The sequence below is a fragment of the Emys orbicularis genome, chromosome 22 (assembly GCF_028017835.1).
Source record: "Emys orbicularis isolate rEmyOrb1 chromosome 22, rEmyOrb1.hap1, whole genome shotgun sequence".
Taxonomy (NCBI): Eukaryota; Metazoa; Chordata; order Testudines; family Emydidae; genus Emys; species Emys orbicularis.
The window spans coordinates 18,547,859-18,569,797 of NC_088704.1; the positions used below are offsets into that span (position 1 = coordinate 18,547,859).

At 38.8% G+C, this 21,939-nt stretch overlaps 1 protein-coding gene across 1 annotated transcript in view; it reads right to left on the minus strand.

The window, feature by feature from the left end:
* The window catches only part of MORN1 (MORN repeat containing 1), a 104,748-nt gene that overhangs the window by 72,786 nt on the left and 10,023 nt on the right, over window positions 1-21,939 (minus strand). The window contains exons 7-9 of the mRNA XM_065421149.1: window positions 6,544-6,640; window positions 3,364-3,474; window positions 1,038-1,161 (exon numbers count right to left, since the gene is read on the minus strand). Of these exons, the coding sequence (XP_065277221.1) occupies window positions 1,038-1,161; window positions 3,364-3,474; window positions 6,544-6,640 (332 nt within the window). The remainder of the gene's footprint in view (window positions 1-1,037; window positions 1,162-3,363; window positions 3,475-6,543; window positions 6,641-21,939) is intronic.

A 21,939-nucleotide genomic window follows, 5' to 3' on the forward strand; every position in this document is an offset into this window, starting at 1 on the left:
TTCAAATTTCAATGGGAACTGGGTGCCAAACTCACTTAGGCTCTGAAAATCTCAGTCATGAATTCTGATTTAGGATCCTAAATATGCAGGCTGATTTTCAAAAGTGCTGAACACTTAGTAGACCAAAAGACCATTTTAAAAACTGACTATGGAGAAACAAACTACCCAGTGATCAGAACACAAGCTTGGTTTAAAACAAAACTGTCGCAAAGGGTAAAATTTTCACCATTGTCTAAGTGATTTAGGAGGAGTCACTTACAATAGAATTAAGGGTTTGTCTACATAGGGAAGTTTTACCAGTTATATCAGTAGAATTACACAAGTTAAGATAAGGTGTGACTCTAAACCAATATAGTTATACTGGTATAACTTTGCCTATTAAAATTCAAACCTTAGTTTAAACGGGCATAACTTTTCCATGTAGAAAACATTTTAGGCTCCTAAGTGCCTAATTTATTTCTGAAAATGGGGCTTAGGCTTGACACTTACTCAATATCTTTTTTCTACCTCACCAGTAATATTTGTAGAATTTAATGTCTGAAACACAAAATGGCTTCTTTCAAAATACTATATCAAGAAATACTGGCAAAGTAATTCAGATATACAAGGGAAAAAAGACTAAAGAAGATCTACCCCAGGATTCCCACACTCAATGTCAATGAAGATTGCAGTAATGTAAGAGGGAATATAGTCAGAGTTTATGAAAAGAATTAGCCTTATCACCCACGGCCATGAGCCAAAGGCCACTGAAGTCAATAGGATTCCTTCTACTGATTTCAATGAGGTTCCCAGTGCCTTCTGGAAGTCATAGGCTTGGGAGGAAGAGGAGAAACTCATAGAAAGTAAGTGGTGATGGCACAAGAAAAATCCAAGAATCTGGCTTGAACTAGATGATAGGTCAAGTACTGCAAGGGAAAGTCAGCACCAATACACAGGAAAAACACCAATGAGTGACTGCAAGACATTTAGTCACTGCACCTTGCGTATTATTCAAGAGAAAATACTTCTTGAAATAGATTTTTCCACACACTACGTACAAAGGGGTTTTCACTGGCTTCCTTTCAACTTCTTCAATTAGCTTGAATAAGCTGGTAGAAGAACTTGCTGGAATTTGATGGTTTTTGACTCCAGCCCAGATCTCCAAAAGTCGACCATTCTCATCTTCCCATCAAAAGAGCAACAGGAAAAATAAACAATTAAAATTTCATAACTGTGTAGTAAAAAACAGAAATATTTGTTGCAACTGCACAATATCTTACAAGTTTATGCAAAATTTCAGAATCAACCACTGAGTAAAAACACTCTCATCATACTTGTTAGCAAGGGTGATAATAAAACCTAGTGTTTTGTCCAACAGACTGGTGGTCAGTGGTTTTTAAAAAGAAAAATATATGATGAAGGAAGAAGAAAATATTTTTTAAAATTAAGATTTAAGTGTAAGAAAATCTCTAAGAAATCAGAATCTACTTGAGAGAATAATCCAGTGTTATTTTCTTGCTTCTCTTTCATTGTAGCTATTTCAGTCATGATCTAATATCTTTGATTAATGCCCCATTAATATTTCTTGCTCATTCACTTCAATTGTTAATCCTTAGTCTTATATTGTTTATTTGGCAAATCAAAATGGTGTGTCCTTCCATCTCTCAGCTGCTGAGTTTGTTCTTTCATTTTGTGATGTGTTGATAATAACTGTAATAAAGTTTTCTTCTGACAGAAAAAAATAGATAGTCTGGTAAAAACTAGGGCCAAATTCTGTGCTGGCTTAATTTCACAGAAGTTGAAGCCAAATACGAGTCCAGGGGCAAGGTGGGAAAAATTATACTTTCTGTAGTTCAGCATACAAAAAAAAGCAGATTGAGAAAAGTAATGGTCAGAGGAAACCCAGCAGTCGCTGAATCCCTTGCACAATTTCAAAGAAAAGTTAGCAAACATGCATAATTCTGCAGAGGCCTTAGGTACTCAAAGTTTCCAACCCTCATGTAGATGAAGCTTGCCAGGAGTCTTCTTTTACTACGCCACGCAAACAACAGAGCTAAAACTGTCATTTGTACTTTCAGCTGGGAGATCACAACTTGAAAGCCAGCTTGTCTTCTCAGCAGGCTGGAACAGAGAGTTTGTGCTCACCATTTCTAGTAAAGGCAAATATGGGGAATAAATATTTCAGTTTCCTTGAACATCTTCTATTCAAATTGTGAGAAAAAGAACAAAGACATAGTTTAACCTTTCCAGAGGATTCATTTTAAATAACCTCCTCTGATTTGTATTTTTGAAAAGCTATAACAAAGCTGTCATATTTTCTGAAATACTTATCTAGATACATTCATTTAACTCCACAATGCTGTGGATAGCCTTGACTTCCACAGAAATGATTTTAAATAGAAGGTTACAAAGACCAAGTGAGTTTTAACTGTCAACAGGAAGGTTTTCTTTTCTGAATACAGAATTTAAATGAATGCATTGATTGTGAAAGGACATAGATTGGCAGCACTGGAAAATGACGTCTTCTCTCTCTCTCCAAATAAAAGTACAGAACAAACTTTATCCCTTCCAATTTATCCTAACACTGACCTGGAGAGAACCCTTCTAGGGTTGAGAGGACAGTTTTGTCTCTATTCAATCCCTTACCTTTCTGCTAAGACTGCCTACAAAGAGACCAGTTAATGTTCTCTAAATATGGGACTGAGACCATCAACTCATGTACACAGGCCACAAACAAGCTGTCAGATGCTTATAAATTTTGGTCATTAATGACCTGGATTTAACTGTGAAAAATTGTATCCCATTATTAATCTCCTTAACACAACAGTCCCACATTGTGCATGTTTCTAACTATAATGACTTTCCACTTCGAGATTTTGAAATAAGACTAGCGAATTATGTGCATATATAATATTAAGTATGGAATTCAGAAATGAAGTAAAATTCATAAATTTTTTGGGACATTGGTCAAAAAAATCTGTCAATCTATCAAACACTTCATTTCTTGAGATGCTACCAGTATGATAACATTGCCTATTGCATAGATTACTTACATATAATTGTTTTCTGAAAGTAGGATGTGTGTAGATCCTGTGTGTAGATGTGTGTACATTTGTACCTTTGGGTCATGTGCAATGACTTCTGTGGCAAGACATCAGAAGTACAGCACACGACAAATTTCAAAGATTCTACAAACCATTTCCTTTTAGGTGGTACTGAGTGGTACAAAGCAAAATTATAGGCCTCATAAAAGACCTTGAACAAAAATTATCATAACTGTCAAAGGAAAATTTAATTTAATGCCATGTTTTGGTATTTTCATTCTCTATTTATAATTGTGAAACATTTTTATATGGCAGAAAATATCTATAAACATGTTCTTACATTCAGAAACCTCTCCTTCTTCATTCTGTAGCTGGACATGAAGGGTGATAGCAGACCCTTGGATTACATCAATAACTTCTGGGCCCAAAATTACTATCTTCTTTGCTTGAGCTGCAACATTAAATATATTTGAGTTCTTCTCTTATTAGTAGACTTAAAGTGCTCCCCCTCCTTCAAAGAACCATTGCTCTGGAGCATCTTTTATGATTTTCTCTCCCAAACAGATTGATGAATTGCTGGTAGTAGACCTCAGGCATCAATAGCCTTACAAATTGCTTATACTTTCATTCTAGATCTTCTTCTCATTGGTGGTGGTAAAAGATGAGCCACTATTTAAGCAATCCCTTTAGTGGATATAGGCCAAACAAAATGTGCAGAAAGTGTAAGAGAGTGTGTGTGTGTGTGTGTGTGTGTGTGTGTGTGTGTGTGTGTGTGTGTGTGTGTGTGTGTGTGTGTGTCTCTCTCTCTCTCTCTCTCTCTGGTCCTAATCTAACTCCTATTGAAGTCAATGGGAGTCTCTCTTCATTTGTTTCCACAGGATGTGGATCAGCTCGTAGTGATCAGGAGAGGGATACCTCGATTCCCAGCAGCCACAACTTCAGATCCCAGGGAGGTTAATTTAGCACTTCATCCTTCAGAAATAGATGCACTGAGTTCCATTAAATTTTCTGTGTGTGTGATAATTTCAGATGAGTACTTTCAGATTAAATGGTTTTCTCTTTGTGTCCTAAGTCAAAATTTCCCTTCCACACCTTCACTGAAGTATGCTTTGTACCATTGACTGCCTCCTTCCATCACAGAGATTGATGCATTTTAGTAATGTTTTTTATATATCATTTGTGAAGAACTTTGGGATTATGTGTAAAGCACAATTAGAAAGTAGAGGTGTGATTTTTGCACTAGTGAACAAATATGTCAGTGGATCAGATATCAATCTGAAAACTGGAATGACAGTTGTCTAGGCTCTGTTTTGTTTACAATGCTTGTTATGAGACTGTATCATAGGGGACAACCTTCCACCAGGAGGGGAATAGGCTAGTTGACCTTTGTTGCTCTTTTCTAGCTCTGATTTTTAGGAGTGGATTAACCTTGTGTCAGTTTCAGATTCCTGGAAAAGTGAACAATATTAATGTGCATTTCACAGAGTCAAAGAATTAAACCAGTCCTTTTCCATCTTACATGCGTCCAGGATTACCCTGGTTAGAGGTATTAAAATGTATAACTAAGTGAAAGGGCCATGTATACTATTTTTCCTACCTATATACACACACACACAACTAAAAATTTCATCCAAGCTTTTATCATCTCAGGTCTTGATTACTGCAACATCCTTCTCTCTGGCCCTGACAAATGCAACCTTGCCCTGCTCAGATACATTCAGAATGGTGCTGCAAAGATCACTTCCCCACCCTGGTGCTTTGACCATCTCCCCTCTTGTTGCATCCTTCCTCTGCCTCTCTCATCTCTACGGCTTAAAACATAAGCTACTCTTCTTCACTTTCAGTGTCCTTCATGGCCTATCCCCACCCTGCCTATCATCTCTCATTCACTACCAAGATGTCAACTCCTGCCTCTGATTGGCACTGTGCCAGTTTTCATCATTCACTTGTTAAATTTTCTAACAAGCAGCTTAACACTTTGTCCCTTGCTATCTCTCATGTGTAGGAGGCACCCTCCATAAACATCTGCAAAACTAATTCATTATCCCCCTTGAAAACTCTCCTTAAAACTCTCCTTTTAACTCTCCTTTTCCATGATGCCTACAAAAAACTTGACATTAGGCTGCTGGTGTGCGGAGACAATCGTGCTGACCAATACTGCCTCCTCAATACATATTTTCCTTATATTTCCTCTTCTGTCTGTTACCTATGTGTTGTCTCTTATCTCATACTTAAACTGCAAAGATTTGGGGCAGGGACTGTCTTTTTGTTCTGTCTTTGTACAGAGCCTAGGACACTGGGGTCTGCTCCATGACTAGGATTATTATCATTTGTATTACAAATGATGATAATTCTACAAATTACAGAACCCTGCTTATTCTCTTCCACCAACCCATTTCAGATTTCTTTCATACTGCCCCCCACACATGGAACACCTTCCCCAAACAGCTCCAATAGGCCACTAAATTGTCCTCTTCAAGTCCTTTCTTAAAACCTACTTCTTGTATGATATTTACAACTAATACCAGAAGGGTTGAGGAGCAATCCAGTAGAGATGATGTGTACCTTTGAAAATGCTGAGACGTCAAAGGCTGGATGAGTGATCAAAGGGGATTCTAAGGTGCTGTAACTATGCTTCACACAAGAGATGATTTCCTCTACCCTAGATCTTCTCCCCTTTCCATTGCAAAATGAGTCATGGAGATAATTCTGTAACTCGTTCTAGAAGTCTGACACCATGAGCCATGTGCCTCTCCTGTGCCATATCCAGCTAGAAGAGGAGGCTAGCCTGACTCATGGTCTTTGAAAGAGAAAAATGGAGAAATTCTAGGGGTCTTCTCTTCCCAAACAGCTCTTCTAATTTTATCTTCCATCCAGCCCTAACATTCTATTAGGTTTTCAGCAAATAAATCCTCTTACATATTGCAACAACCATTTCCAGTTTGGAAACCATGACACATTATGTTCTAAAAGCTATCAGAACTTATTGGAAATATAGTACATGATCTTCTAGTTAATTTTTATCTAGGGCTGTTTGTGAAACAGTATAGAAAGCAGCTAGGAATATGCTGAATAATTAACTGTGGAAGAGATGAATTTCAAGTTGTGACCTCTGCTTTCTGAGCAGGAAAATTTAATACTTGTTTTTTAAACTTACTATGTTATTATTTTTGTGAATAAGGTAACGGCCTTTAACTCCAAAAATGTATGTGTGATTTGCTTTAAAATGAAAAGAGCACGTTATTCTTCAAAAAAGATTCCAAAGTAACATTTTATACTTCATTGTGGTTCTACATTTAATTTGAATTAATAGCTTCCCCTCCACACACACACACACACACACAAAAATGTGCCACTCAAACAGCTACCGCTTTCACTCTTATGAACTACATGTTCCAGGCAAACTGAGTGCACAGAGGAGGCTAACACTATAGCCAGATTATATTAATCAACAGAGAGACAGCCAAAGCATTATGTTGAAGTCTTGTTAATAACTGGATAACATAATGAATGAACGTACCAGCAGGGTAGCCATTGATCCACAGTCCATCATAGATGACACCAGAACAATGAATTTCGGTGCCCTGTCCATTGAACACATCATTTCTCCACTGTCCCTTCAAATAGAAACACATTGATTTCAAATTTGCAACACAGGCTACTTTATATCGAAGGGATTATTCCAGAGGGTTCTCAATAGCCAAGTGGGTGGCCCTCAAGGTTCTTTATAAATACCCTTCCAACAGTTGTGTGAACATGTTGAATGGGGGACCACACAACAGTCAAGGATTACGTGACCCTCCACAGTACACCCTCTAAAGAAAAAGAAGAATCAAGTATTTCTTGCCGAAGGTTTGTTACAGTGGGGCGCTATTATCAGAGGTGCTTCTGTGAAGAAATTACATTGCACTTAAATGCAGAGAATGAGTTACTACTTGGCACATGCAGAATGATGCACCATTTCCTATACAGATTGTGAAGAGTGACATACTGGGACAAATTCAACCCCAAAGATTTCAATGATTTACACCACTGCTGAATTTGGCCCAAGATATATAATATTATACACATAAAGAAAATTATGTTTGCAAAATCAAGCACTCAAAAGTTAGGGAATGCCAGAACTGAGCTGCTGTGCAACCATAATTGGACCCCTGGTATGCATGCCTTATGATAGGTTTCAGAGTAGCAGCCGTGTTAGTCTGTATCCGCAAAAATAACAGGAGTACTTGTGGCACCTTAGAGACTAACAAATTTATTAGAGCATAAGCTTTCGTGGGCTACAATGCATCCGAAGAAGTGGGTTGTAGCCCACGAAAGCTTATGCTCTAATAAATTTGTTAGTCTCTAAGGTGCCACAAGTACTCCTGTTATTTATGCCTTATGATAAAATCTTTAATTGCAAGACCAGATATTATTTTTCCACAGGATCTCTGTCTCTTTCAGCAACTGGAACCTTGAGATCCACAGCACAAGTAACAGTATTAGGCTGTCATCTTCTGCGTGGACCAGCACTAGAGGGGTATGAGAGACAGACACCCTTTTCTAGTGAGTTTCATAGCTATTTGCTGACAATAGAAGAATGGTGAGACAGTCTATCATAGGAAGGGGAGCAGGAACTCACACTTGCAACACACACAGACAACCAAAAGTTCAAGTGTGGGAAGTGAAGTGGTACTTCTATAATATTTGCCAATAGCTATATGTAGCGTTAAAAAAAAAAAAAAAAAAAGAGAAAGTATGTGTTTCAGGTTCTCTCTGCTCTATGGCACTGACTCCTTAAACTTAGCAGGGTGTTAGGAGCTGGAGAATAAACACGTTTTAAAGTCTCATGTGATCTCATTTCTGCTATGCTGATCCACTGCAAATTAAAATTTATTTTATGGCAGGTTGTTCAATTTCTGGCTCTGCTGTATGATAAATGGAGGCTGCACAAAACAAAGTGCTACTATAACTCTAAATTTGTCTAAGCCACCTTCAAATTCCAGATGGATTTAGAGGTTAGACTTCTTCCATTCTTTTCACCTTTAGCAACTAGTATCCAAATAAGAGAACAAGACTGAGTGAGCACAGGCTGTTAAAAACAGTTCTGTAGAAATATGTTTCTGCAGCAACTCACTTTATTCTAGTTTTCCCATCATTATTTTAAAGCATTCCATGGAAATAATTTGAAAACGATTTGCTTCAGAGTATAATTGTTACAAAGCATGGAGTGAAAGTTTCATGATGGACCGGATGGCAGGCTCTTCTGTTGTCCCACCCTATTAGCAGGTGTTGAAACCCTGCAGGGCAATGCCAGCTTATTTTTGTTGATTCGTTGGTGGCAGGTGCAACTCATTAACTCCATTTGGGACAGAGAGGTGGGAATAGCTCTTTGAGCAAAGAACTGGGTTTTAGGACAGAGAAATTTCAGTGGAGAAACTACAAGGATAGTCATTCTTGAAGAGAAAGCTTAAGTTTATATATTTGTTAATATTAGCTGAGTTACCAACAACTACAGATATCAGGAAGGAAGTACGTTTGGACTAAATATGGTCTATGTATATAAACTGTATGTATATACTGTATAGAGAAAGGTAAACCTGATTACTATATACAAATGTAGTTATCAGAACTGTAGTTCTGGGCCTGATTCTGATTCCTTACTCACACTGAGTAACACCTTATTTCACAAGTAGTCCCACTGAAATCAATGGGACTATTTATGCAGTAAAGTACTATAGAACACGAGTTAGAATGTGACCCTTTGCTCTTGTATAACCAGTGCCTCTCTTCCCATGGTTAAAATAAGCAGCTCAAAGAAAAGATGTAGCAATCATTTAAAAATGCTGAATATGCCAAAAACCAAAAAAATCTACTTCTTAGCATGACCACATTTAAAATGGTGCTCACACTTCTAAACATTCACTAATACATAGTATGAAAGATACCATACAGAAGTGAATTCAATCTCTGAAGTGGTACTGGGGAAACCCAGTAACTTCAGCACTGCTATATTACTTTCAGGAGAGTTAAAGACCATGATTAACAGAAAAGCAAGGGAACAAGTGGTCACTCAATAATGACACAGGCCTGTGGGGATTTGGCAATGATTCAGATTTAGTGTTTAGCCTTCAGAGGGGAAAATTATTATTATTGCAATATAGATGTATAGAAGAATAAATCATTTTAATTGTAAAAGTGTGTGTGGGGGGGGGATGAGATTAGGGGGAAGAGATAATATTATGCAGTGGACTCTTCTGAAAAAATCTCACCATTTCTATCAGCAGTGTAGTTCCACCCCAGGTAGCGATGGTGGTAACTAATGTAATCACACTACGAGCAGGCATTGCCATTTTCGCAATGGTGTCATCTACACCTGCTCTGAGGAAGGTTGGATAACACAGTCATTAAAATGTCAGTCAGCCAGCCACTCCACGCTAGACTAACATAACCACTACCACCAGCAGAACTGAACTGGTGATAGCAATGGTGGGAAATCTGAAGTTTAAGAGGTTTCACAATAACTAGAAACTAATCGGTTTATTGTGATGTATTGAAATAATAGACTTTTATCTTACTTTACTACATGCAAGTGTGCCATCGTGATGGGGTGTTCATCCCACACATGCTGGGAAAGAGCTAATATGAGAACCCAATTAACCTTCCTGCTCACACCTGAAGGGTGGGCTAGGCCAAATTAGAGATAGAGCCCAGCTGGGGGAGAACAGGGCTTGTTTCCATAAAGATCTGGGTGAGGGAGCAGAGAGTTCTTCCCTCTGTCTAGTATGCAACCTAAAAGAAGGCTGAGAAAGGCAGCAGAGCAGTCATGCTACTCCAAGGGCCGTGAGGAGACGTAACCTGCCTCAACCCCTAAGAGAGAGAATGAGCATGCCAGCCCCTGGAGAGTGGAGTTGTCGAAGGCATAGGAGCTTGAGACAAGGCATGGGGGCAAACTGTAGTGGATGAGGTACATGTATGAGGAAGAGGTGAACAGCTGAGCCCAGCTTGTTTGAAGGCTTGATTTTGTTTACATTTCTTTTGGACTTTGGTAGAAGACTCTGTGGCCTGAAAGGTGCATGATTCGGCAAAGTGGTCTGGCTGGAAGGCTTGGACAATCTTATGGCTGAAGTAGACCAAAGGATAGTAGGGGGACACTGAGACAAAACTTGCTGCAGTGCAACAGCCATCCAGGAGGGAGTGCGTTGGGGCAGCAACTTTGCCACAGCCATAGAGTTCTACTGTGTATGCCTCTTTTCCCAGCAGCTACCAACAAGCAAGATTTTAACACTTAAAAAAAAAAAAGACAGTGAAAGTAGTGGGATATGTAAGCGTTCTTATGGTCCATCATCCTCATCCATAAAGGTGCCTGCCCACCTTCTACCAACAGTCACAAGTGCTCTCTATTTGGGTTACTCCCTCTGCTATGTAATTAAGCCATGTCTTTCTTTGATTTGCCTTCAGCCTCTCCTTGGCACACTTCCTTGTATCATCCTCTCTTCCAGATGGCATAAGGATGGGAGATAAGTGTTGCTAAAAGTTGCTTAGCAATGCAACACATGCAAGGTTTGGAAATGCTGACGTTCACAGAAGCGCCATCCACACATCACGTGTTGATAAGGACAGCCAAGAGCGTGAACAGCCGGAGCCACAGAAGGGCCCTGAGGAAAACAGCCACCAGTCAGCCAGCCAGCAAGAGAAGGGAGGAAGAGGTAGAAAAAAAGAAACGACCACAAGTTTCCAGACGTGGGATATATTGTGTTGTTTGTTTTTGTTGCCTTTTTGTTTTTAAGTAAAACTCACCGTTCATTGATCTCAATAGGTAGCTCTGCTTTTTTTAAAAAAATTATTAATTAATTTTTTAAACACAATAAGACCATTTTTGGTACCATTTCCATCAGTCTGCGGAGACCAAAAAATAAACAAAATAGTTCCTGGTTAAGAGTAAATGATCACCAGGGAGGGTATTTCTCAGTTAACTATCAGATGAAGAAGGGCCCTTATCCTACTCAGGCAGTAGTAACCAGAATTACAATCTGATATTTTTATAATACCATCAAAGATTTTTTTAAAGTTCAAATTGAATGTATTCATATGAAATCTATTTTAAATGGAAGTAACAAATATGTTTGATAAGTAGATAAGAACATTTAGCACTTGTACAGAGTAACATTTCCACAGCACGATGTTATAACACTAATCCTCATAACATCCTTGTGAAAGAGGTGTCACCCCCATTTTACGAATAGGGAAATTGAGACACAGAGGTTAAGAGATCTGCCCTAGCGCACCACAACTCAGAAATAGCTAGCTCCCATTCAACAAAACTTAATCAATAGCAGAATAATTGCATTAGTGTTTTTTGTAATCTACTCGGGGCAGTTGAATGTTATACAACCTCCTCACTGACAGCACATTTTGATTAATGTGCAGATTTTCTGTTTTGATCTAGGATTTTTTTTTTATTTTTGATACTAATTCTTTTCTGCAGTGGTGGGTGGCGGGAAGGTATCTGCTTATGAATAAGGAAAAGGTGTTTTCAATGAATCTCAAGAAACAAGTACTTAATTTTTTTATTTCAGGAAGCAATTTCCAGTTAATTGATGGTGTTTCCATTTCTAAATGAGTAGCTATTATACTATTATTATAATTAATTTTGGTTACTTCAGTCTCATCTTGTATGCTACTGACAGTATATTATTTCCATATGATCTAATTTGATTGATAAAAGCCCAAACATCTCCATTATCAAGCTTCAATCCATTGATGAGACATTTTCATTTGTATAGGAGTTTTCTTATTTAGTAGGCTAATATTTCTTTTGTCCTTCAAACAATGACTGAAGGATGCATTGCTTTAAAGGATTCTGTCATTAAGGGCCAGGTACCCAGCTGGTGTAAATTAGTGTAGCTACATGGAAGCATGCGGAGCTACAGCAATTTATACCAACTGAATATTTGGCCCTTTATGTTTAGATACTTCATGACTTATTGTACCTATCTTCCTCTTCTTGCAAGCTCTGTTTGGCAGAATGTTATAATTTATCCACAACAATTCCAAGACCTAAACTCTTAGTGTTAATTGATTAATGGCAAAAAGTTTACAACTTTTCATTTTTCCCAGCTGTCAAATAATAATGGCACATCATCCTGGAAAATTATTTAAGTTATATTAGTCTAACTTAGATGATAAAACTGTACAATGTCCATTTACCAAGCAAGATATCAAGGTTTCAACTGCATTTCACCCTTCCATTAAATAAGGCAATGTACACAATATTCCTTGTATTTAATAAAATGAATAAATATGGGCTGGGGGGGGGGGGGGGAAGTAAAATACTTCATTGACAACTTCTCTACAGAAATATATGGGACCTGGCAGACTCCCCACTCAGCTCTCAATATAGAAAACATTTTAGTGTCCAAAACTCAATTCCCTTTCCTGAAGTTTTAACTTAAAAACATCTGCCATAAACTTTGTATCTTAAGTTTCCCTCTTAGCTGGCTGTTCTAGAGGTTTTTCCCTGCAGGAGCACCTGTCTCACACCCTGGCCCCTGTCTGGCTTCAAAGACTCTCTACGGTTTATCTTCCTGAGTTGGAACTAATAAGACCTGACTGCTAGGTTGAGTAAGCAAAATAGCTTTGCTTCTCCGGGTAAAATATCCTGTCACAATGCAAAATATTTACCATAAGACCTCATCCTAATCTATTGTATGGTATATACAAATTTGAGTGAACTGAAGGAAGGGGGTGAGGAAAGAGCTTTTCCTGGATTACTGGTCTGTATTCCGACACAACTATTATTGGTTACACCCTCCTACTGTCTTCTTCTTGTGAATATTGCATCATGCACATGCCTTTGATTGTAACATAAGGTCACGGAGCATTAGAGAGACGTATTAGAGAGACTGCACATTCATATGTTTGGAAAGTGCTGAGCACACTGTTGGCAGTACTGGAATACAAATAATAATAAAAAGTTATATTCATGAGTGAAGCAATAGCCAGTGATGCCAACAGCAATTTAAATTTTTATTTACTTAAAAAATGCATTGCTACTTTACCACTGCTGACATTACTGATCTAGGTTGTTCTAATTGCACTCATCACTATGTTACCTGAGTGTCAAACTGGGGATGAGTTTTTACTGTATCTATACATTCTCTGTTTTCCACAGATATGTGGTATAAATCAGAACTACTGAAATCTGGTAATTTAAATATCAACCAATTAAACTTAAAGAATCTGCATAATTACTGAGACTATTACTCTTCAAAACAGATGAAACTCAAATGGATCTTAGAAAAAACATTGCAGGTGAAAAAGCCCATAAGGCTAGCCACCTGTTTAGCGTAGTTAACAGGTGTATCAAACAGCAGGCCTTCCTCTGGGAAAGAAGACAAACTAAACTCAGCCAAAACACACAAAGAAGCAGCAACAGGGACAGAATGGAACACAGCATCTGCTTACTGGGACCTATGCAGCCACCAAAGAGGAATCATAGGTAAGAAACACTTTTCATGTGGAAAAATAAATGCTTTAGTTCATTAATCCATGCAAACTTCATATGTATTTCATTATATTGTCTCCCAATCTCAACTGTGTCCACACATTCACATGTTCAAACTGAATTCATAAGAATATAGGTCAATGATGGGAATTTTTATACCTTGAAGCTTTCAATGCTCTAGTCTCATTATAGATTCTTCAGTATTCCAGTTTAGTTCCCGTGCTCTTACCTCTTGGCAACATTCCTTCCCCAGCGTGAAATTAGTTTTTATGGTTATGCAGATGATAACCTGAGTTACTTTGCCATTAACAGCTTCCTCCATTAGTGTAGTCTTAACTACTGCTTGTTCACCTGATGTTTAATCAAACTGTTGGCTGAGATAAACATTTTTGAAAAATCCAAATATGCTATCAGCGGATTGACCCAACCTACTTACTAATTTCTCTCCTTCCAAGGGTTGTCCAAAAGGAAATCCAGCTGTCGTGTTATTACAGATCAAAAACGCAGAGCTCAGACACACCAAATGTAGCATCCGTGCCCTTATTCAATCTGTTCTTTGACACTTCAAAAATACTGCCATGTAGAAGTGCTTCCTTTTGTATGCTAAAGATTGAAATATTTGTCCATGCCCTTATTTTCCTAAATTGGTTATTTTATGACTGTGCTGATTTGGCTTCTTAGATCCACTCTCCACTCAGCTTCTTCAAAATATTGTCCCAATAAGGACCATAACCTTTCAAAAGCAACCTAGAAAGCCTACCATCTTCATGAGGAAAGCTGTTGTGTGCAAACTGGGTAAAGTCCTAGCTAACTTGCAACAAATAAAGCTTGTGTACATAAGAGTTTTGAATGCCCAAAGACTACGCCAGGAAAATGTACATGCACAAGCTTTCATGGGCAAAACAGAGGGTTGAGATTCCCTGTGCTTGATACAGATAACAAGATTTGTTCTAGCATCATGACTGGTTTTGAATCTTTTCATTGCCTGTACACAATCTCTGATTAGGTTTTGCAAATTGTATTGCTCATTTTTTACAATTCACATCTTGTTGAACTCTATTTTTAAGTGTATATTCAGCATAGCAAGAGCTGAGCTGTTATTGTATCACAATACTATCTTCAAACTGTTGGGGCACAGCCTGCCTTTAGATATCTCAACATTTTGAGAGTAAATTTGACCTCAAATTCTTCATTCCTTGCTTCCAGCAGCAATTGAAAAACCTAGTCTTCAGATATTTTTGTATCTGCTTTCCTAAATTATCTTAACCATATTGTTGGCAGTTTTCTTCCTGGAAGGCATTAAAATACATTGTATAAGAGGTGCTACATACAAAAATATGATGACTAACTGATCTAAGAATATTCAACCCCCATAATTTTTAATGTAAATAACTACAACACAAACTAATTTTGCATTAATAACTGCCTAAGATATTAAACAGTGGAAAAATATTTGCTGCAGATTTTCTATACACCTTCAACAGAATCTGTCATAGGATAGTTTGTTAAAGCAATTTAGACAAGAGATTTTCTTCATATGACGAACTGAATGTTCATCTCTAGTTTGCCTAGCCCAAAAAGGTTAGTTGTAATGTGGAACGAACAGGATGGTGGGGTTAAGGCAAGGGGGGGGGAAATGAGAGAAACCTCAGGGTTTAACAAATGGCACTGTAAGATGTGCAGAGGCTTCTAGCTGAGACAGTTCCTATTGACTCTGCCAGGAGGGAAATTCTTTTCAGCTTGCCTGGAAGTGCCACTTAATATAAATCATAAGGGTCACTGAGTTGAAATGTGACTTGGTAACATTCAAGATGTACACACATAAGATTTACAAAGTGGGTGGTATATTCTGCTAGTTGTTTACATCTGCACTAAAGCCTGGCCACCAGCTGACAGAGGCAAGAGATAGAAAGGATTCTCTCACCTCTGTAAGGTCACGATGGGTAGTCTTAAAATCTATCATCTCTCTATTTTTTCCAATTTGGAATGGAAGAGACAATGCCCACTGTAAACCTGGATATTAAATGAAATGCCGAAGCCAAAGACAATGGATAAGGGTGGGTCCACTAAGATACGTAGGCCTAAGTCCCATTTTTAGGCACCGGTCTGATCCACAAAACTCACCTAATGCTACAAGTGCCTAAACTCACTCGGTGCCTAGGTTTTATTCCTCTGGGCATGTGTACTGCAGCCTCCCTCTTGGCAGCTGGACGCCTATCTCCTGCCTGAGCACATATGCTGCTGCCTCATGATAGGCATCGGACTGCCTATCTCCTGCCTACACTCCAGAGTGATTCACAAACTGATAGAAAGGAGTTCAGCTGCCCAAGTCACATATGGGCAGCCAGTTTGGGAGGCAGCCTCTGAGCATGCCTATTGGATCAGGCCCCTCAGGCATGTTCACACAAAACTGCCCAAGGAGTGGGGCAGGAAGAGCAGCAGCTCTCTTATAATCTTTAGCCCTGTGAATAGGGTGCTCACCCAGGATGTGGGAGACTCCTGGTTTGCATTCCACCTCACCCTACCCATGAAGGGGAGAAGGGTTTTGAACAGGGATCTGCCACCTCTCAGCTGTATGCACTAATCACTGAGCTAAAGGGTATTCTGGGGTGGGGCTCCCCCAGTCTCTCCTACTTTAATCCTCAATTACTTGGGCAAGAGATCGTGTTAGAATGACTCTATAACCTAGTGGGTAGGGCACTCATCTGAGAGGTAACAGACCCTTGGTCAAATCCCTTCTCTCCCTCAGGAGGGAGGGAGGTGACCTAGGAGTCTCCCACATCCTGGGCAAGTATTCTATCCACTAGACTAAATGTTATAAGGGAGTTTCTGCCCCTCTGCTGCCATAATTGTCAATCCCTGCACACAACTTAGGTGGCCGAGTGCCTGTCTTCTCTCAGTTTCTGGATCACTAGCAGAGCTAGGGGCCTTCATGCAGTTGGGATTTAGTCATATATCTCCATGAGAGGAATGCAGCGTCTCCCACTAGGTGGTTTCCCACTTAGCATGCTGGCTTTGATGACTGCAGTCTAAGGTACCTATCTCTCCATTCATTATAGGAAGTCTAGGTCCCTAATTTAGCCTTTGTGGATTGCAGGGTTGTTCCTGTGATTTTTCTAGGCACCTAAAAGTTAGGCATCATGACACTCAATGTTGAAATACCTAAATCCCTTCATTGATCCCACCCTAAATGCCCAAGGCAGACAGGGACATGTTTATTTTGCTATCCTGCATAGGAATGAGGCTTTAGGAGCAGTGTGTGGAAAGAAATTCAACTTGCAACTGTGGAAAGATTTGACCATCTGATTGAGCTGTAAGGTCTAGATCACCAGGATGACTTGAACAAGGCTTCTAGAAGACTGAGCAGCTGCTTCCTAATGACAAGCCAATATGTTATAGTTTAACAGTAGACGTTAAACCCTGATAGTAAACTTAACTAAGTTCCTTAGCTTTTATTGTTTTACAACCACAATATTTATAAAATCTTTAAAGTAGTATGTGTTGGATGAATATTAATAGCAATGTTGGGATTTTTGTTTGTTTTCTGCTCATTTCATAAACTTGCCTAAGAGTCGATTAAAATGCTGAATTAATCAGCAAAGTATTGTTGATAGGAAAAATATCTAACAATTCTATCAAACTATTTTCTGTTTGAGTACATATCCATTGTAAATTTAAGTATAATACTAAACATTTATAACCATGCAGGGGCAGTCCAGGATCTCATGTAAGCAAATCAAACTTTGGGGAGTTTAATAGATCAATCTGTAAACAAATGTTAGAGAGCCACCTAGTGGTGCAAATAATGCATAAGCTACACTCATTTATCAAAAATGCCAAGCCACTTAAGTACTCCCTTCTTATTGCCAGTTAGCAATGTTTCATAACAACATGGACAGGCCACGTGTACCTAAGACCAGAAAAATACTGATAATGGTGCATTTTTTGTTAATAGTTTCCCTATCTAATTCAAACTCATTTGTACTATCCCAGGACTAGCAAGTGTTACTTGTCCTATTGATTATATTCCAAAAGTGGTATATATTAATGGAAATGATACACAGAGACTTTTTTTAAAAAAATGCATACATGAAAATGAGGGTAGGGAGAAGAATTACTATGTTCATTTCTATTCAACTGAGAAACACACCTTTAACTGAAAAGGCAAAAAATTCTCAGCACAGGAACACTGATATCAAACAGAGAACAGTATGGAAGGCATGGCTAATTATACACCACATTTGCATGATATAAAATAACACACTGATTAACTTTATATTACTGGAATTCGGTGGAGATTTAGTCCTCGAGAGGGAGGAGGGATGCCAACCGTATTTTTGGCTCGAGCCAGGTAGTAAGCACAGGTGTTGTACAACCTTCCCCATGCAGTTCAGATCACAAGCCTCGCTTCTGCCCCTTGGTAGTCAAATTCCAGGCTCCTCTTCAGAGGTGAATACTAGTAATACTCTATAATGCCTCATTAATTGTGTGTTGTAGGGGCTAGTATTTGAGGAGGCCAAGTGTTCACTATGGTCTAAGATTAGATCACTAAAATCAGTTTCAAAAGGAGATAGTATGATGCCAAGGATTCAAAGTCTGAAAATTCCTGAATTTAAGAAACACTTTCTTGGAATAAAAGATACACTCCCACTATAAACATAATAGAACACTTGGACTAGGCTTGCAGCTCTGGAGAGCAACTTCTCCATCAAATGGAGATGCAGAAACCCACAAAATAAACATACTGCAGAGTCCTGATATTGCATTGTGATCTTTGTAGTATGACACTGAACTGTTGGAACACTCAATCTTCAAGTGTGGATACATCACAATGAAAACATTTCCTTGGAACTTCAGGACATCATACTGCAATTACTTTACAGCTCTCTTCTTCCTCCTTTGGCACAATCTCCCAACAGTAAGTATATGCTTAAATACTTTGCTGAATCAGGACCTAGGAGAGATCCTGGTGACTTCTCTCCAGTTATCCAGCACTCCCCAGCACACTGCTTCACATGCATCAGGCAGCGTTCCATTCAGTCTGCCGGACATCAGGCAACCCATTTGCAGCTACAATCAAACCCTGATCTCCTCCAGCATCTCATGCAGAGACAGTCAATATGACACTAGAGCTACAGTTGAGTATCACCGGGATAGCCCAACCCCACTGTCTTTAAAACAGACATATGAAATCCCTTGCTTTACTAGGAAAGTCATGTTTCCCTTCCTAAGACAAAGTCAATTGAGTACCCACATACTGATTTGCCTGTTTCCGGAGCTGAATTTCTCTAAAAATCTTATGATAATGGTACATCTGAGATATTGAATTTTTTTTATTTCTATTTACAATCTTGTAGTTGTTTTGCACATTAGCTTTCAGTGTCTGAAAAGCTGAATTTTAGAACTACACCAAATGTAAATTCATACAGGACTACACTTGCATCCCTATAGACCAGGGGTTGGCAACCTTTGGCACGCGGCTCACCAGGGTAAGCGGCGCGGGCCAAGGGATGTGTTGGCCGCCACTTCCTGCCGCCCCCATTGGCCTGGGACGGCGAACCACGGCCAGTAGGAGCTGTGATCGGCCGAACCTACGGATGCGGCAGGTAAACAAACCGGCCCGGCCCACCAGGGTGCTTACCCTGACGAGTCGCGTGCCAAAGGTTGCCGACCCCTGCTATAGACAAAGGCTATGCCTACCCGACAAGCACTACAGCAGCAGCATTGCAGCTACGCCACTGTAGCACTGTAATGCAGACACTTGCTATAGCACCAGAAGGGTTTTTGCCAATCACTGTAAGTAAGTCCACCCCCTCAAGAGGCGATAGCTAGGTTGATGGAAGAATTCTTCTGTTGACGTAGCTGTGTTTACAATGGGGCTTAGGTCAGCTTAACTATGTCTCTCAAGGGTGTCAATTTTTCACACCCAAGTGACATATCTAGATCAACCTACGTTTTAGGTGTAGACCTGGCCTAAGGCTCTAAACTAGTAACACATATACATGAGACAGTGAATACATCACAACATGCCACCATATTAAAAGTACAGTATAAGTATTCTTCCATATGCTAGTCTATTTCCCCCCCCCCCCCCCCCCCGCCCAAATGTTAACTTCTACAAGTATTGTTAGGATAAGGGTATTAGTAGAGTTATTTGAAGTTTTAAAAACTGAGAAAGAGATCTTTGACCAAAAAAACTTCTTCTAGGAGGGAAAGAGGAAAATTTTGTCATATCCCCTCAAATTAACCCCACTAACATTTTGGAGAATGAGAACGAGGCATACATGTTTACAGACAGATAGATAGAAATTGCTCCTGCTGATTATCTAATTTCCTACATTAATGCGTGAGTGGCATTTCTGTACTTCCTGAGCAATAAGACACAACAGACTATGCGTTGTGATGGATAGCCAGATTGCTTAATGTTGTTGTGGTCACACTATATCTGCACTTCCATTTTTGTCAAACTTCTTCACAAAAGGCCCTACTCAGTGGGACTCTTCCTGATGGTCTGCAATGTGAGTTGGATCAGGCTCAAAGTCAATTAAAGAGAGAGAGAGAGAGAGAGAGAGAGAGAGAGAGAGAGACACTCCGAAGATGAAAACAGAGCTTGCTTTTGGACACTTGCTTTGGATAGAAAACCTTTTGGGTTTAGACACCAAACATTATATAACTGAGCTGTAAAACAGAGCAATCGACATATCCACAGATCACTCCAAGCAGGAAAATTAGCCACATGATACTATATCATCTCAATTATTCCCTAAGAAATGATACAGTAGCAGAGGAAAAAAAATGTTGATATTGTTTTTAAATACTGCTTTTATTTTAAATGAACAAGAACACTTTGAAGCCTAAGACACTGCTGGATCACAACCCTGTCTCTTCAGACACTGGTAGTGTAAAACCAGTTTCAGGAAAGTGATTTTTCTTTTTTTAAAAACAAATAAAGGTCCTCCATTACATACAGACATAAAATGGCCCTGGTTCAGATCCTCAACAGCTCAAATTTAAAACTGGAGATTTTTTTTTTTAGCCCCCAGACATTCTATAATTGCAATAACAAAACTTTATGCCTGATTTATTGTATAATAATTCACATCTATACATGATATGATGGCACTTGGTCTACAACCTCCTGCCTGACAATGCACCTATTTGTGAGTTATTACAAAATAATTCACACCCTGCCATATCTTATTGCTTCATTTACACTGGAAAAATACTCACCTTTCTATGTTGGAATATTGACTTCCTAAGCAACTGAATACCTCTTATTATAAAAAGAGGTAACCGGGCATCTTCTAATTTCTTTTAATCAGCATTTGTTACCGGGTTGTCATTTATATTATGGACAAACCCATCAGATTTAGTAGACTGTCATGTATATATTGGGGGCAGAGTCAGAAGAGAAGGGGCTTAATTCTGCCCTGCTGTAATCCTGGTATAAACTCCATCTGTTTACACTGGGGCCTGATTCTGTTCTCACCTACACTAGTGAAAATAAGGAGCAATTCCACTAAAATCAGTTGTCATACTAGTATAAAAGTGAGAGGAAAATTGGGCCCCATAGCTGAATTTGGTGCTAGATTTCATTCCCCCCTCCCCCCCCCCCCCCATCTTCTACCAAACTAATTTCTCCTTCTCTGGTTTAGCAGCAAGTGAAACATTTGGCATGCAATTTGTTGGGCCTTTGCAATTAATGCTACACTGGGATAGAATTTCACAGCACTGAAACCACTTGACCATACCAATGTCATATTTGAAATTAATCAAAGATGCTACTGGGTTCCTTTGTTTTTTTTAAATTCCTCCAACGTATGTACAAATGATTTGAGTATAAATATATATATATATAATCTGATTCTCCACTATCTTGCATCTTGTATAACTATTTACACCTCTGCAGAGTCAGGGGAAAATATTACCAGGTGTATTTGAGCACAGACATATCACTTGATAGCACTCAACACACACTTTGGTGGTAGGCAGTGGAGAATCAGGCCCATTCTACAGCAACACTGTAATAACACTGTTTATGAGTGGCATCTTACTATAATTTTATCTGTTTTCTGTGAATATTCATATGCACAATGGTTCTGGAGACAAAATGTCATGGTGTGTTTATATAGATTTTCACAACAAAAAAAGTGAATTATTCATTTACTTATCCTGTTTATAAAATTTTCAGGTGTCCAACCAGGCAGCAGAAGTAATACTGTCTTAAAGGATGAGCCACACAGAGCAAATAGCTATTTGTAAATCACTAATATTCCAATAGTCTTAGGGAATAATTCCCAAATAATTACGGCTGAAGTGTATTTACATAAAAATAGTAGAATAATGTCAAATAACCCAAAAATTATATTCTACTAATGGATAATTCATGATCAAAAACAGGCTAAATTTGTCAAAGGAACTGACTGC